The 17770-nt window shown below is 27.6% G+C and overlaps 2 protein-coding genes across 3 annotated transcripts in view; one reads left to right on the forward strand and one right to left on the reverse strand.

The window, feature by feature from the left end:
- LOC136975300 (interleukin-12 receptor subunit beta-2-like) overlaps positions 1–17770 on the forward strand; it is an 87306-nt gene that overhangs the window by 16997 nt on the left and 52539 nt on the right. The window lies entirely within an intron of this gene.
- Positions 15034–15768, reverse strand: LOC136975331 (uncharacterized protein DDB_G0287625-like). Its single transcript, XM_067270386.1, has one exon. The coding sequence runs from the start codon at positions 15766–15768 to the stop codon at positions 15034–15036; it is 735 nt and encodes a 244-aa protein (XP_067126487.1).

Below are 17770 nucleotides of genomic sequence, written 5' to 3' on the forward strand. Positions count from 1 at the left end.
TTTATTCAGTTCTTACCACGTTTTCATCACAAAAATAACAAATTTATATGAATTTCTGTTCTTGTTTTTATGTTATAGGAGCTTGCATAATTTCAGTTTTCTGTTAATTAGTGATTTTTAAATATAATTTAAAGAAAAGAAAATCTTTTCTGTACTGAAAATTGAATCAGTAAATATATAAAGTTTATTTTTGGTTAATGTTACCCTAGGTAAACAAAATGGCGACTCGTCTCTGACTCCAGCATACAGAAGCGAGGAAACAGTGGGGGCGCACGTTTTCTAAACCTAACCTATTCTAATAAATTATCATAACTATTAGCAACTAAATTATTAGAATAGGTTAGGTTTAGAAAACGTGCGCCCCCACTGTTTCCTCGCTTCTGTATGCTGGAGTCGGAGACGAGCCGCCATTTTGTATACCTAGGGTAACATTAACCGTTTATTTTATATACTTAAATGTTACAAAAATTAAATTTTAAATATAACTCTGATGTATATAGCAACTTTTATAGCGGAATTTATAGTTTAGTGTTCAAAATTAATAAATTAGTATTATTATTAGTATTTTCTTTAACATTTTAACTTTGAGATAAATTAGATTTTATTTCAAATCAAATGAAACTTTTTAATCAGACGTAAACTAATTTATTAAGATATGAGAGAAGTCATTTTTAATATTTTTGTGAGAGATTTTATTTTGAATTTAGTTTTATTAAATCCAGTCTAAAATGATTTTATGGATGATAAATAACTTAAAAGAAAAGTATTGTGTAAAATATATCCAGTACTATCAATTTCTTTATCTCTATCTTTCCTTCCCTTTTCTTTGTTTTTGAACAGATTATGTATTATCCTTATCCTTCTGTAATAGATTGGTGCATTGACTTGTTGACCAGGATTTACAATATTTTCCCATTTTCCTTGAAAATATCTCTGCCAGTAAAACATAATAATGTGTATATATTATTCATAGATATTTATGAAAATTTATTACTATTATTATTGTTATTATTGCTGTTGTTTTTTTCCAGTAGTTTTCTTTGTGATAATATATGTTATAGAGTCAATAAATATTGCATTATTATATAAAATGAAATATTCATATTTTCCTCATATGTAAGGTGACAAAATTACCCATTTAATTAAAACTCGGTTGATAATGTGGTCGAACAATTTTTACATTCAAATATATAAAATTAATGTCAAAGTTAAACTGTATTGTTGTCGAATTTAATTTATAAAAAAAGTGAAATTAATAGAATGTAGTAATAGAAAATACAATATTGTAAGTGAAATGTACCATCAAATTCAATGATAAAACGGTAGGAATGCAGTTTTGTCGACTCGTACGTTAATTTTATAAGTCGGTTTGAAAGTTTGTGTTTAAAATAAATGCTTTAAAATTGTCTTTGGAATTTATTCTCTTTTTAAAATATTAAACTTTATATTCGAAATTATGATTTTGAAATGAAATTTAGTTTGCATTGCAAAAACAATGCGATTACAAAACATTATCTATTTGCGATAAATTTGTGATTAAAGTTCCTCATTTTAAAAGTTATTTCATTTTGATGATTATATAATATTTAATATTAAATTTTACATAATTAATTTACTTATTGAAGTTAATAATTATTAATTTTGGAGGAAATTTATCAAATTTGGCTGCTTATTTTGTTAACCGAATATTTTTACATCGCACGAATAATCTTTTGAATATTTGAATAATTTAATATTGTTTGAAGGATGAGTTTTCAAAAGTTTTTTCTTTGTATGAAATAATCTATGATATGGTCTCTTGATTTTAGTAATTGCTTTTATTGTATTTAAATTAAAATGAAGCAATTGTAATATATCCTGTTTTCAAAAAGTAATTTTGATTTTTATAAATCAAAATTGCTATTATTAAATATTAAATGAGGATAAAATTTAAAATACTAAAATACTTTGAATTTATTTTTATTCAATATTACTTTAAAAGTTTAATTTTTTAAATAATTTTATATGTATGTATACATGAAATCTGGTAATGAAAATACATTGTAAAGCCAAAACTTTACTATTTCTTTAAATTTTTCTGAAATTTAAAGTAATAGTAAATTTGAATAGGATGGGTTAGAACAGGGATGGGCAACCTGCGGCCCGCAGTAATATTTTTTGTGGCCCGCTTCATATAAAATATGAATAAATGTATCAGTTTCCCAGCTTAACAAGATATTCAACGAAAATTCAAACGTTATTTTTTACAACTTACATTTGTGAATAGTTTTTTCGCAATGAATTTAGTAAAAATTAAAACAAGGAACCGGGTAACAGACACATCAAAACCAATTTAAAACTAGCAGTGACGAATATTTAACCATATATTTTCAATGTATTACATTTACATCAGTTCCAGAAGCTAAATTAAGTATACCTATGCTAATTTATAATTATATATGAATAAATAATTGTGATTTACCGACATTTTCCCCCTCTTTTCTCTTGTGTGCGGCCTGCATCAGTTCAAAAGTTTTGAAATGCGGCCCTTACATAGAAAAAGGTTGCCCATCCCTGGTTAGAAGACCATCCTATTCAATTTTCCTGGTTTAACATTAGCTACTCGGCTGATGTTGAACAGGGTGGTTCAAAAGATTTTTGCTAAATAAAACTACTGACCTCTATAATTTAGTTTTTGTTTAGATGAATGTGGAATTGTTATATTTTCTGATTTAAATAATTATATACATCTTTTTATTATAAAGTAAGAACTTTTTAAAATAACTTATTAAATGGCTAATGCTGGCCTTATTTTGTTGAAGTCAAAAAGTTTTTCATTGGTAATTCTATCTAAATTACCTACACTAAAATTTTAAAACATTATCATACAATTCAACTTGTACTTTATATACAAAAGTTATTAGGCCCTACATATTTATAATAAAAGCATGACTAGACTATTTTTCTTTCAATATTATTTGTCTATGTATTTATCTTTTTGCATGGTATTATATTTCATATTGATTAATTAATATTATGAAATAAATGTTAGTACAGTGGACCTCCGATATGACGCGCATGTCGGGTGGGAAACAACACTCACGTTATAAGGTGAACCGCGTTATACCGAGCGATGTGCTGTAACGCGGTTCACCTCTTTACTTTAGCAATAATTCAAGCTTTTCGTTCACACTGTAAGCTTCTTTTTACTCATCATGCATACAATAATTAAACACTATTCAAAATACATTCAGGAGCTCAATACATACACAATTACTCAATATGCAGTAACAATAAAATGTGCTACCCACTAACGCCGCACGGACCTGTATAAACGTGTTTGAACTTATCATGTCACAAACATCGCCTGCGCTATAACCGAGTATGCGGTATAGTGAGCAGCGCCATAACGAGGGTCCACTGTAATACATTTGACATATACAATTAATTAAGTAAAATAATAAAATATTCTTATTCATTTATAATATATATAAAATTATTTAAGGCATTTTTCCATGATAGCTAATGTGCAATAAATTAATTTAATGTATTATTTTTTAAATGTGTTTGCGGTAATTCAAGAGAATAAAGTTTAGACTTTGATCTGTAATTTAAAAATTTAAATTAAAAAAAGCTGAAATAAATAAATTCATTAATTTTTATTTTATATGTATTTTATTTATTATAATGCACAACATATTTTGCATATAGATATTTAATTTTAATAATATAAATAAAAAATAAATGCATATTTCAGGTAGCCAGCTATTTAAATTTATCACAAATGAACATCTTTGTCCTGTTTTTAGAATAGCTTTAGCTTCCTAAAACAGCAGTTTAGGATACTTTTGTGTATTTTTTGTTAATACTGTGCATGTGTATTATTTGTTTTAACAAATGAGAAGAAAAATGTCTCTCTTTAAATATTGTTTAATCCGTCAAAAGCAGTATAGAAGTTTGGATTTGATTTGAATAGTAACTTATATTCATTAGGAAGCAGAAGCTGTCCTAAGATAGGACAAAATGTTTCTTTGTGGTAAATTTCTACAGTTTGCTACCTGAAATAAGCATTTAATATGGAGCCAGAAATGCATGAGGTAAAACATATAAGACAAGGTTTTATATTTTATCCATTCTTCACTACTTCAAAAACCTAAGTCGTCCTATACGCGCAAGCGAAGGATTCTTTTCATTTTTGTATAATTCTTTTAAACTGTATTCACATTTTTAATTGGATTTTCACCTTCTGGTATTTAAAAACAATAGTATTTTATCTGGGTTGTTTGAATTGTTCTTGTGTATTGTCAGGAGTAAAGATGAATTAACAAAAGCAAAGCTTTTGAACTGAATTCCAAAATTACATGGGAGCTGATTGTAAGTTTTAATTCATTTCCATGTGAAAACAGGTAATTATTTGGAAATCAGAATTCAAAGAAACTCGTGAGTGTAATTGACGAAGAGTGGATTCGACTTTTAAGAATCGGCAAAAAAAGTACCCGATTGTGCAGCTTTACGTGAACAAATTATGTCGATTTTACAAGATTTTTCCTTGAAGTTTAAAATGCCAGTAATTTTTGCGGGACGTGTGCATTTACGTGCATCTGTGTGGATTACGTGTACGAAATCCACACAGATTTTTTAGATAGTCAAATGTCTTACTATATGAAAAAATAGTAATCCTTTTTCTTCTCCCAAATATTAAAAAAAAAAAAAATTAATGTTATCTGCCATTATTATTATTGATAATTATCAATTGTGCCTTTACTCTTGAGAAGCATACTGTCTCCACTGCTGATATACTAGTTATCTCATATGATAGTCACTCCTGGTAACAGTATTAGAGATAGTAAGTAGTACTTTCAGGAAATCCTGTGCCCTTATATGTTGCCTTTTATGTCAGGGCTTCAAACAGCCATTTTCCTGCTTGTCTGTACATAAACATTTTTAGGAAATCTAGCTGTTAATTTTCCACACTGTTGGCCTGCTAGTCAAATTTGTCTATCAAGCATTTATGGGATAAGATGGAATGTCAACTTCAGCCATCTACAAGTTTGAGGGATTTGGACCGATGATTGTAATATCTACAGACAAATCTATTGCAGGATAGCATAAGGTGTGTGCGCGCCTCAATCCCTGACAGTATAGGACCTCCTCTTACCTGAATACATGCAGCAAAAGTGTACTACAAGTTCCTGTAAATTGTATCATTGTTCATCCTTTAGCCGTGATGTAATTAATTATTTATTACAATTGTTATTACATTCACTCTAATAAAGTTTCATTTGATTCAAACACTTCATTCTTGGTACAGTTTTTGTCATAATTTATCATAATTACAAATAAATAAATTGTTATAAATTTCTCTGTATTAATATGATAAATATGTAAGGCATACGTATTTACATATTTCTTTTATTATTACTGATATTCACGTTGATTATTAAAAGTATATTATGCAAATGTCTAGTTCTTTTTGATTCTATTCAATAAAATTTAAAACAGATCTAGATCTATTTTACATTTTGTTGAAGAATGTAATTTATATATAATAACACTTAATGTATTATGTCATCTTGGGCTGTCATGACTTATTTGCATTTTAACTTTTGTCTGATTTACAAATTTCTGTTACCTTAGATCAGTGATTCTCAAATCGTATGTTGTAAGAGATGGCTGAATATTTCATAAATATTACAAAAGTAAGGTATATTTTAAAAATAAGAAGAAAGTAATTTGTAGTACAAAGATTTATTACATCCATGACAAACTAATAGCTAGGTTATGCCTATAGGGTAGCAGTTATTATAGGTCACAGCTATTTATAATTTTGTATATGAAGTGTGGCGGAAAATTTTTTTACATTTTACAGTGTGCCACGAGCCAAAACGCATTAGAGAACTACTATCTTAAATGCATAATATTATAATGTAGAACTATTAATAATTATTGTTAATACTTTTATCATTTTTATTTGAAAAAAAATAAACAAATTTATAACTTTTTCTAGTAACATTTTCAAATAAAATAAGTAGTATTGGTTAAAAGAAATGTAAAAGATTAACCATGGATATAGTTTATGAAGTTAAATATAAAATTCAATTTATGTTAAACATCTTTAAAAGAGGAGTAATTAATTCCAATTGAATTTATTTTACATTTTGTTATTGGTACCTTGTTAAGTAAATCAGAGATTTAATTCATATCCTTTAATTTTTAGCTTAATAATTTAATCAATCTTGTTTTTTAGAACAGTTTAAGTCTAGTGACAATTATAAAAAGTTAAATCTTATCAGGTATATTTTTAATGCTTGAAAATGTTTCAAGAAAAGTTAATTGTTAATAATTTTCAATTGCGTTTACTTAGAAATTTTTAAGTAGGAAATATATTGATTCAATCAAACACTATTTAAATAATGAGTCTATTTAAAATTGTGTAATTATTTGTAAGTGAAAAACTTGAATTATTTTGCTTGAAATTGGTTACTTTATTGTCTATAACTATAATTTATGTATTGAATTAGTGTTGTTGTTATAAGATTTACATTAGCATTATAATTAGCGTGAGTATTAAAATATTGCATTTAATTAATATTAGAAAAAATTAAAAATTTATTAGGATAAATTTTCAAAAGTGATCAAATATTGTTCAGTTATGTATTAATTTACTTTTATATTTATATATAATACCCTATGAATTTTATTAACTTGCTTGTTATGTAATTCTGTTTCTGACAGCATATTATGTAATTATACTACTGTAAAATTTAAGTTTGTTAACTTTTTTATTATGTTTATAACCATTTATAAATTAGTATACATAAAAAGAATGTATTTAATGATAGACACATGCATTCATTTAGTTTTAAATGATCTTACTATGAATAATTTTAAAAAAGTAATGTTAAAAACATTTCATATTTTCCATTGCATTGAGACATTAAATAAGTTAATGTTTCGTTATATAATTAAATTAAAAAGTTATTCAATAATATAGTGTAATTATGCCTTTTTTTTTATTTATTTCTAAGGACTCTTATCAATAATTGTATTTGCAAATACAACGAATAACACACCCTTTTAATATCCGTCAAAAACTGCTTGCCAAAGTAACGTTCTTGAGCTAATTGGATAGATATAAAATGCTTTGAAAACATGCTTTATCAATTAAGTTAAATTCCTCAAAATGTTTGGTAGAAATATGATAAATGATCAAATAATCAAGCTTCCAATGTATCATTTTTTAACTTGATGGATAAACCGAAAGTTTAAACAAACAAGATTTTGGATACCGTAATCCAGAAACTCATTTGTTTTTGTGTTTTGGATACATCAAGCATTGTGCATTTAAAGTTTTATGAACTATAAATGTTGTAAAGCAATTAGTGTATTTGAAAGAAAATTAATTTACTCAAAATCTAAAGTAATGTTATGTATATGACCTAGTTTCATGGCACTGCAATTGACAAATGACCAATTAAATGAAGAGTTTGATCTCTGTGTATTATACTCTATGGTATGTACAATGCTACACATTTTCTTTTAATAACTAATTTTAGATAATTCAGTTTCTACTGCAACTGCAGAAAAAGTAAGAAACAGTTGATTTTGAAAAGACCAGTTGAATTAACCAAGATAAGAAAAGCTTACTATAGTTGTTGATATTATATTATCAAAAGATAATATCAACTAACATATCAACAATATATATCTTTTTTAAAGTAATAAAATGTGTAGATAAATAAATATATGTATATACACAGGCAACTATGTAGCTAATATATCATTCAACAAATTTTTTTTCTTCAGTATGAAAGTAATTGCAAGAATTTCATAAGGTTTCTTCTACTTCATAAAAGAACGTTGTACTGTAATTATAAAATGAATAAACAAAACTGTATGAATCTTTTCAAAACTACAGAATTCTCTAATGTTTATTAAACTATATATTGGAGAAGTTTTTAGCTTTTTTTCATTTTCAATCTTCAGAAATCCACTCTTTATTTATAATAAAAAGCAGAAAATAATATACAGATGTAAACTGTCAGCATTTAATTTACAACTTATTATTATGACAAATTTTTGATATTAATTTAAATTATCCTTCGTACAAGTGTAAATATAAACTTAACACTCGTTAAAAATTTTCCCGGGATTTATTATTATAAAACTTACTCATAAAGCAAATAACACAAGAAAACACCATGCAAATGGAAATTGGAAAAAAAAAAAACTTATTGCAATTACTTTAGAAAATTGAATTTAAAAAGTTAAAATTCACAAAAAAATTTATGAATTTTTTTGTGGTAATTTCTTCACATTCATAAAATATTTTTATAAATACTAAAAATATTATAAAACTGCTGAAATATGTATGTCTGTATGTATTATTAAGTGTAATGAATTTCGAAATATTGATGATTATGACTGAAACTATGTTGTTGTATAAGCATAAATCAATAATTCGTCTGGAGTAAAGTTCAATGTGCGCTTTGCATAACTCGTGAAAAGCACACATTGTGCTTTTCACGAGTTATGCATAAGTGATACAATAATGATTTACATAAGTGAAAAGCACAATGTGTGCTTTTCACTTATGTAAATCATTATTGTATTATATAATTATTTCATTAAAGAACCTAGTTTTTCTCAAAATTTAGTTTACATGCCTAAAAATATTTATGTACTAAAATGATTATATCATAAAACCTTTTTTTATATCTCTGTACAAACAGATTTAGACAAAACTAACATTTCAAAATGTTAGTTTCGTCTAAATCTGTTTGCACTGAGATATAAAAAAGGTTTTATTTTGTCAATTTATCCTTCCCCAGGGATTGTGCGAGAAGTTGTTTTATGCAACTTGAATTTTGTTTTAAAACAGAAAATTTCTTATTTTCATTTTTGCTATGCATACATATTGAATTTATAATTAAGAAAATGTCATTTAAGTCAGTAATAGATTAATAATTTAATTCACAGATTTAACAAGTAAAAATTTTTAAATTGAGAAATATGTGGAATACCTAATGTATACTTTTTTTCTTTTTTCTCCATTCCTCTGTCTGATGTGAAAGAATTATACAATTAGATGATGACACTTCATATTTATCTGATTTTCAAGTCAATGCTCTTTCTTATTAAATTACACTAATAATCAAATGATAGAGCTAGATTAACTATCAGGCTAACGATTATACAGATATTATGTAATTCGGACTTTATAATTAACTAGCTAAGATGTCTAGTTGCACTCAGGAAAATGATATACATATTTTACAAAGTTATTGTACACCTGAAATTGCAATATTCATATATGGTTTAGACAAATTTGAGATGTACCAGCAATTGTTTGACACAACACAAATTATGCAGCAGATAAATGAGAGAATTCAGTCTGTTGGATTTTTTGCTCAGAGTTGCATTACTAAACCAATCAGTGATAAAATTGAAGTCATATGCTCGGTGTTCAAAAAATAATAATGGCCAATACAAAAAATAATAATGGCTAACTTCAGTACTGTCTTTATAGTTCTAAATTAAATTTCCAAGATCAAGAAATCTGCAGCAAAAATTTTAAAATTGTACTTTTCTAACTTTGCAAATATCAAAGATTTTGTAATGAAATTTCACAGTAAATGCATCAACTCATTATTCTTTTCTAGAAATTTATTGTGTTACACAATGAGACAAAATGTAATTACAGTAGAGTGTCGTTAATCCGAATTCCGGTTATCCGAATTGCCGGTTATCCGAACGATTTTCAGTCGGACTGTGTCGTGCCGAATCGAATGTTTTTGATACTAGATTTACTTCTAAAGTATAATTTTCACATTTTTATATTTTTCAATATATTTATTTTGTTTGTACAAAATAAAGAAATAATTTTTAACGATACAATAGCCTCGATTATTATTATAAAAGTTTTCGTTAGGCTTAAAATCAACAAAAATTCAACACGAAGCGACACGCAACGGAGAAAAACTTGAACATCGGACAGGTTAATATATTTTTTCGTACATAATCAGTTATCCGAACAAATCACTAATTCGAACAACCCCAGTCCCCAATTGATTCAGATTAATGACTCTCTACTGTATTTTAAACTTCTCCATCCCTTCTATTCCGAACTTTCTATACAATACAATTATAGATACATTCTTGTAAAATTAATTTGAAATTAGTTTTTCACAGAAATCTAACTAAAGAGCTAATCTTCAAAATTCAGTTCATAAAACATCAAAACATAACAAATTAAAAATCTGATGCTGTGTAATCCACCCAAAAACAATTTTACATTGAAAGAAATTCTAGATAAAAATGATAATGGTCATATGTTCGGTAATGCATACATTTTGCTCAAATAACAGGCTAACCAATCAAATTTCATTTGATCAGCTGATGTCCACTTTTGCTCATTAATGACCACATTACCCTATTGTATTCAATTTTTACAGTTCACTTCACACCCACTGACCTTCAGACAAAACTTCCTATTTGTGCTAAAGACCTGATTGTGACATGATTCATAAACTGATGATTTTATTGTCTTTTTAATATAAAAAAACACTTCTGCATAAACAACCTTATAACAAAATTGTGCCCAGGGCTTCAAAGGAACATAATCTGTTACTAACAGACACGAATTTAATTGTGTTTATGTAGCAAAGTTCTAGTTCGATAGTAAAGCTAACTTTACCATTTGATGGTTAGTATAATTTGGGCTTGGTTAGGGCTATTTAGTTATTAAATTTTGGAATTAATGTAAAAAATGTTCATCATCACAATCAAATACTGTATATTGCTAAATATAGAATTGTATATAAGATAATTTTTTCTGAGTTTAATAAAATATAATCTTTAAAAGCCAGAAAATAACTTTATTATTAAATATTTGTTAAAACTTTGAACGACTACTAAGCCTTCATATATATCAAACTATATTGTAATTAACCTTGTAAGATAACTGTATGGTGGCAATGCCTCTTAAAACCTTATCTTTAAAATTTGCCTTTAGCACTTCTTGTTTTTATTCAATACTCTATGATTTATGAGTAATTGAAGAAAATTAACTATTAGAATTTAAGAAATTGTATATTATTATATGTAATTTCTACCAAATTAATTTTTTATATATATAAAAGCAGCAATATAGACAATGATATGATAATTAAGAAATGAAATTACTTGTACTGTACTAAGAATTAGAAATTACACAGTATTTAGTCTGGGAATGGATATTATCGAGAAAAAAAACTTATTAGATTGAATTGTGAATTCATTTAAGTGAATTTTATTTACACTACTTCCTGTTTCCACTGCTTGGTAAATATTTGTTCTTTACAAGATGCAACAGTATTCATATAAACGACAGCAGTATAAATTTTCAGTTTATCTAAATAAATTTTAGATTAGATATACATGTAATAAAATCAACTGTTTGTCTGCTTTTTAGTCTAGATTATAGTTTTTATCTTTCAGTGCAAATAGATTGTAAATAATATGGTGGCTATATTATTCATTTTATCTTTAAACAGTTCAAATAATAAAACATATATATATTTTTAATTCTTGATTTATAATATCTACCTTATGTTAATTTCTTGTGTTAGGTAATTAATAAATTATTTAAATGATTTTGTTATTCTAGTACATTTTTTTATATCGTAGGTCCTTTAGAAACACTAAGTTTCTAAATTCATGGAATGTAGGCTACTGTACATTTGCAATTTTACTTTTTATGGAAGAGTTTCTAAAGGACCTGTGATGTAAACAAAACATACAAGAATAGATTGAAAAGTAAAGGCAGTTTTAAGTAAAGTTAAGAAAAATAAAGTAAGTTTTATAGTTTTTTTGCATGCATACTTGCATGCAAAAACTATAAAACTTAACATTCTATGTCAGAAAACAGTTTCAAAACACATTTAAACTTGTGTAACAATATACATTATGTATATTGTTAAACAAGTTTAAATGTGTTTTGCTAGTTGGCTATATGTAGTCAGTCTAGTTCTGACAAATTATCACTGGTTGTATTGGTGCAGCTTTCTAGCTGCACCAATACAACCATACGATTTGACCAACTTTTTTCTGGTTAGCAGTCAGAAGTGATATTTGTAAAAAGAATATTAGTGTAATATGAAGAAAAACATATCAAAAAGAAATTTAGGAATGGATGGAAAAGTTTAGGAACCATAAAATAGATGCGATCGACGAAAATCATTTAGGCCATCCAACGTTGACTCGGCCAATGATTACTATTATTTTCGGTAACATTACTGACCAGCCAGTATTTCCTTTAGCCCATCGACGGCTAAGTGGATAAAGCCACTAAACACCGGTAGTTAGTCACAAGTGCACCTTTTACCAACAAATTAACCATGCATTTTCTACGTTTTGTTGTCTAATTCCTGAATATGGACCAGTTCCCATAGAAAGCCCATCTGGGTGGTGGGGCAATTTTGGCAAATGCCTCCTGGATCAGTTAACACGACACTTGAGTTATTCAAGAAATTAATAATTTTAGAAACCATCAGTATTCAAATTTTAGAAGTTATTTAGTATTATTTTTTTCCTTTAATCGAACAAGGCTTTTTAGAAAATCAGTGGGCCGGGGCCGAATTTTGTTTCCAATCGGACTCTGCCAGAGATCCCAGACAGATTGTCCAACTGTTGCATTGCATTATTGCATTCATCTAATCCATATTCCTTCAAGGAAACTGACTGTTCTGTTTTTGATACAGATTAAATATTAAAGAAGAGGTGCATAAGTAATCAAACAATAGAAAACATTCTTATTTAATATATTTTTTTAATAACAAAGCTTAAACCGAAGCAAAAATATTTCGGAAAAATAATATAAAATTTTTTTGCATATTTTCTTGATTGATTAAAATAAATTCCTTACTTGATTTCATCTCCTTAGATGATGGATGGAGCCATTATTGGATATCTTTTTCCCCTTTCTTTTTCTCTCTTTTAAAGAATGTTCGACTTATGGTAAAAAATAAAATAAAATAATCCTTAGACTTGGTATGACCTTTTATCCAGTTTATTAACTTCATTAACATTTGTAAATTGTTTTTACTAAGCTGGAAAAGACGACTGTGATTGCATATATAATAGCTTAAAAGTAATTTAAATTTTTACAGAATTTATATTCAACATGATACTAAATTAATGTTTTTTAATTCTTTAACTCATTCGCGAATTTTATAACAGTTTCTTAAAGATATTTAAATGTTATTTTTAAGTGTTTTCCCGTGTTTTATGATTGATGAAAATGCTGTCGAAATCCTCATGACAGGCACAACATTTATTAGAAGAAACATTATAATTAAGTATTATAAACGATGCATTAATTATAATAATAATAATAATAATAATAGCTATTTGCGTTATTTTTGTAAATATGCCATGTATTAGCATATAGTTTAATGTAGTAAATTATTATTTAGATTATTTTATTCCGAGATTTTATGTGAATGGTTTTATATTAGTTTAAGAAACTGAAATTATCTGCATTTTATTTACTAAAAATTGGTTTAAAAAAATATATATATGTTTTTTATTCTCCGAATTCGTTCCCGGAACACGAAGGTCACGACGTTAATGACTCGGACGAACGAGGTGAAAATGTCCTTGCTAATATTATATTGTATACGAACTGTGGATTGGGTAAAAAGGGCAGGTGGTGGACGAGAAGTCGAAAAGTTGCGTGCTCGTTTGCATCGTTACGCGTATTACATATCAAATAGATGCGATCAAGGACGTTAAACTAAATATAAAATGAATGCTAATCCAATTATTGAACTTAATTTAAATTATGCAAATGAAAATAAATAAATTTTAGGATAGGTCTATCTATCTAATATAGCTTATTTTCAATTAGAAAAACAAATAGGTTAATGTTACCCTAGGTATACAAAATGGCGGCTCGTCTCCGATTCCAGCAATCAGAAGACAGAACGCGCGTCTCCACTGTTCACTAACTTAACCTAACCTATTCTAAAAATTTGGTTGCTAATAATTATGGTAATTTATTAGAATAGGTTAGGTTAGAACGTGCGAAAAAAGATTCTGTTAGTGATTTCTATTCATTTAGCATATTATTAAAGCTTTTAAGTGGAAGTAAATTTAGAAAACTAGAAATTAGAAAGCTTCAAATATTGGGAACAATGCTTAGAATTATGCCCAATTCTTCATTAAATGTAAGGAGATTTTAAAAGCGAGAGGCAAGAAAAAAGACTCCAGAAATGGGGCTTCCCATCTTCCACCACTTCCTTGTGGGGCGTCCTGTTTTGAACCACCATTATGCAGTCAAAGTGATAAACACGATTAGATTTTGTAAACAAGATACGAGGATAAATGTAAACAAGATAAACATAGATTGATTGCAAACGGAAGTTTTGCTATATTAATTCTCAAGTCATTTATATTGATACTGACACATCGATTTCTATGACGATATCAAGGAACTTTATATGAATTTGTTAATATTTATGTACTACCGAGTAAGGAAATTTTTCTTCTAAGTCTTTTAGAAATTTATAAGATGAATATAATATAAAACATTCGTAGTGATTAATTAACATGATCTAAATTGCAATAAAATTTCCATATTTTTAAAATATAACTCCAGTTTTCTCTAGGGGGACTTGTCAAGCCCTCCCGCTGTTTGCTTCACACTCGTCTATTCCACCTCCTGAGCGTTGTAAACGTAATTTACACGCAGGCAGTCCACGAATTTAGCATATTAGTGTCTCAGATTGAGGATACAAATTACTTATTTACGTGTAAAAATTCTTGTGGTGATCCAGTTCCAATCAGTGTTTTACCGAATAGTGTCGTTTATTTAACTTACAGTTAGTGTGGTATTGTTCAATTCTAGCATCTTACTTTCCTACTAATTAACTAAGAATTAAAACTTAAGCTCTATTATAAGTTTGAATTTATTAAATAAAATAATTCTTTTCATTAATTCTAGATATTTAAACAGATTTTGAAGACTTCAATATCATTTACAACTCGAAATCGAACCCGGAATCTCTTGGAAGATCAGAATTTAAATCTTGATCCTCCGCGAGAGTCTGATCGATTTGTTTCGAAATCTTGATCCTCCGCGAGAGTCTGTGATCGATTTGTTTCGAAATCTTGATCCTCCGCGAGAGTCTGTGATCGATTTGTTTCGAAATCTTGATCCTCCGCGAGAGTCTGTGATCGATTTGTTTCGAAATCTTGATCCTCCGCGAGAGTCTGTGATCGATTTGTTTCGAAATCTTGATCCTCCGCGAGAGTCTGTGATCGATTTGTTTCGAAATCTTGATCCTCCGCGAGAGTCTGTGATCGATTTGTTTCGAAATCTTGATCCTCCGCGAGAGTCTGTGATCGATTTGTTTCGAAATCTTGATCCTCCGCGAGAGTCTGTGATCGATTTGTTTCGAAATCTTGATCCTCCGCGAGAGTCTTGATCGATTTGTTTCGAAATCTTGATCCTCCGCGAGAGTCTGTGATCGATTTGTTTCGAAATCTTGATTCTCCGCGAGAGTCTGTGATCGATTTGTTTCGAAATCTTGATCCTCCGCGAGAGTCTGTGATCGATTTGTTTCGAAATCTTGATCCTCCGCGAGAGTCTGTGATCGATTTGTTTCGAAATCTTGATCCTCCGCGAGAGTCTGTGATCGATTTGTTTCGAAATCTTGATTCTCCGCGAGAGTCTCTGATCGATTTGTTTCGAATTTTATAGTGTTTTTTCCTGGATGGGATTACTAAATGATTTTTTTTTGTAACCATGTTTACCGTATTAGTCATAACTTTTCTAGTTTTTGAGGTAACGTTTTTGATTCGCCATTTTACTAAATGGCAAGCGCAAGTATAGAATTTTAATTTATTTAAAAAAAAAAAAAATTATTTATTAAATGAAAACGGGTTTGATACCAAAAATTTCGTCGCAGTTTAATTTTCATAACTAGTAGTATTTTGAAATGACTGTAAATAATAATGTAAATGATGTAGTATAATTAATTACTGATTATAAAATCTATTTTTTAAATTCATTTTTAAATAAAAAATTACTTTAAAAATGTTTTAAATGATTTTTAATGTTAGATAAAAATGACTTATTTTTTTTTTTTTTTTTAAATTCTTACTTTACATGATAAAGCTATTAAAATCTTTTTAAATTTAAACAGAACTTTAGAGTCGTTTCCATAATTTATCACAATTATTTTTGACTTGCGGCGATATTTGTGTGATTGATTTTTTTTCATTTTAAACATGCGATTAAGCACGTATATGCGGAACTAAAAATCGAATGAAACGAGTTTTAAACAGTCATAATCATGTTTTACCTGATTGTATTATATATATAATTACCATTATCAGTAAGTATAGTTTATGGATTGGATTATTTCATTTTAAAAAAAAGGCTTTTGTAGCTCCTAATTTTTATTAAACACTTGCTTTTTATGTCCTCAAATCTTGCAGCTTAAATTTCATCCATTTATAATTAAGACAGAAGCTGAAACTTCAATGACCTGCCTAAGTCTGACGACACTGCATTTTAATATTTTAGGGTGTGGGCCACTTACCTCCACCATTTCCACCCCCAATCTTAAAAAAATCACCAATAAAAGCGGTTTTTTTAATATATCGAAATTATTCCAATGTGTTATTGAATATAGACAGAGGCATATGTTAGCAGAAACTGTTTCAAATATTCTAAAGTGTTCATTTGAGTTTATTATTATAAAGATTAAATAAACTAATAGAAGTGTGTATTTATTTTAATATCTTTTACTATATTTAAACACTTTAAATATATAAATTAAACGTTGTTTTATGTCAGTATAATTATTATTTGACATATGTTTTTTGTCTAATCATTATAACAGTACAGAATATATCGATTTTAGTTCATTATATAGTATGTAACTTGTTGCTACTCACAGTATTAGAAATAATATACAGATTTAATTTTTAATGAAATTTCGATAATTTATTACACGCAGAATGAAAGTAAATTTAAAATGACGTATACATTTTATTCATAACGTTTTGCCAATACAATGAGGCAACTGGTGTGGTGTAATCACTCTGTGTGAATTAAACTTAACAAGCTTTTATGATTTTTCGTGCCTTAATGAAACACGTCAAATGTTTAAAATAAAGTATTATTTTTCTTAAATTTTAGAATTTAGTAATCGATACAAAATTTCTAAGGTGTTGACCTGATATTTCTATTGAATGATCTACCCTTTCATTTAAGGGTGAAACCAGTTAAACCTATAACAGTGGGGCGATTGGAATAATCTATATTTTTGCTTTCTTACGCCCTGAAAATTTCTCTAATTTCTTAAATGGTAGAAAGTACCCAAAGTTTCCAATTATTTAAATATTTTCTTATCCTGTTTCTTCAGTTACTCAGACTGAAGCTAGGAATTTTACTATTTGATAACATTATCAGTTAATTTTGTATAGAACGAAAAAAAAATTATATGTTTTTACCAGTTTTTATTTTCGAATTAGCAGATTTTTAGCTTTTACTAAACACAAGAATTTTGATAAAATGTTGGCTACGTTAACAATAATTATATTGATTACTAGGAGCTTCACCCCTGCAGAAACACTTGCATTTCTCATCGTTTAATGAATTTTTTTCCAATTTATTGACTTAAATAAATCGTCTTCTGGGACTATTGAACTTTAGCACCTCGTAGCGCATAAAATATTTGATGTTTTTTCCTAAATTTCCGATGTTTGGTAACGTATTCGATGCTCCTTTCCACCGTATCGT

Source organism: Centruroides vittatus, unplaced genomic scaffold (genome assembly GCF_030686945.1).
Source record: "Centruroides vittatus isolate TY-2023 unplaced genomic scaffold, ASM3068694v2 contig_370, whole genome shotgun sequence".
NCBI lineage: Eukaryota > Metazoa > Arthropoda > Arachnida > Scorpiones > Buthidae > Centruroides > Centruroides vittatus.

Excerpts from the sequence above, each read along its gene's own strand:
- LOC136975331 (XM_067270386.1), bottom strand. The coding sequence starts at position 15,768 with ATGGTTACAAAAAAAAATCATTTAGTAATCCCATCCAGGAAAAAACAC.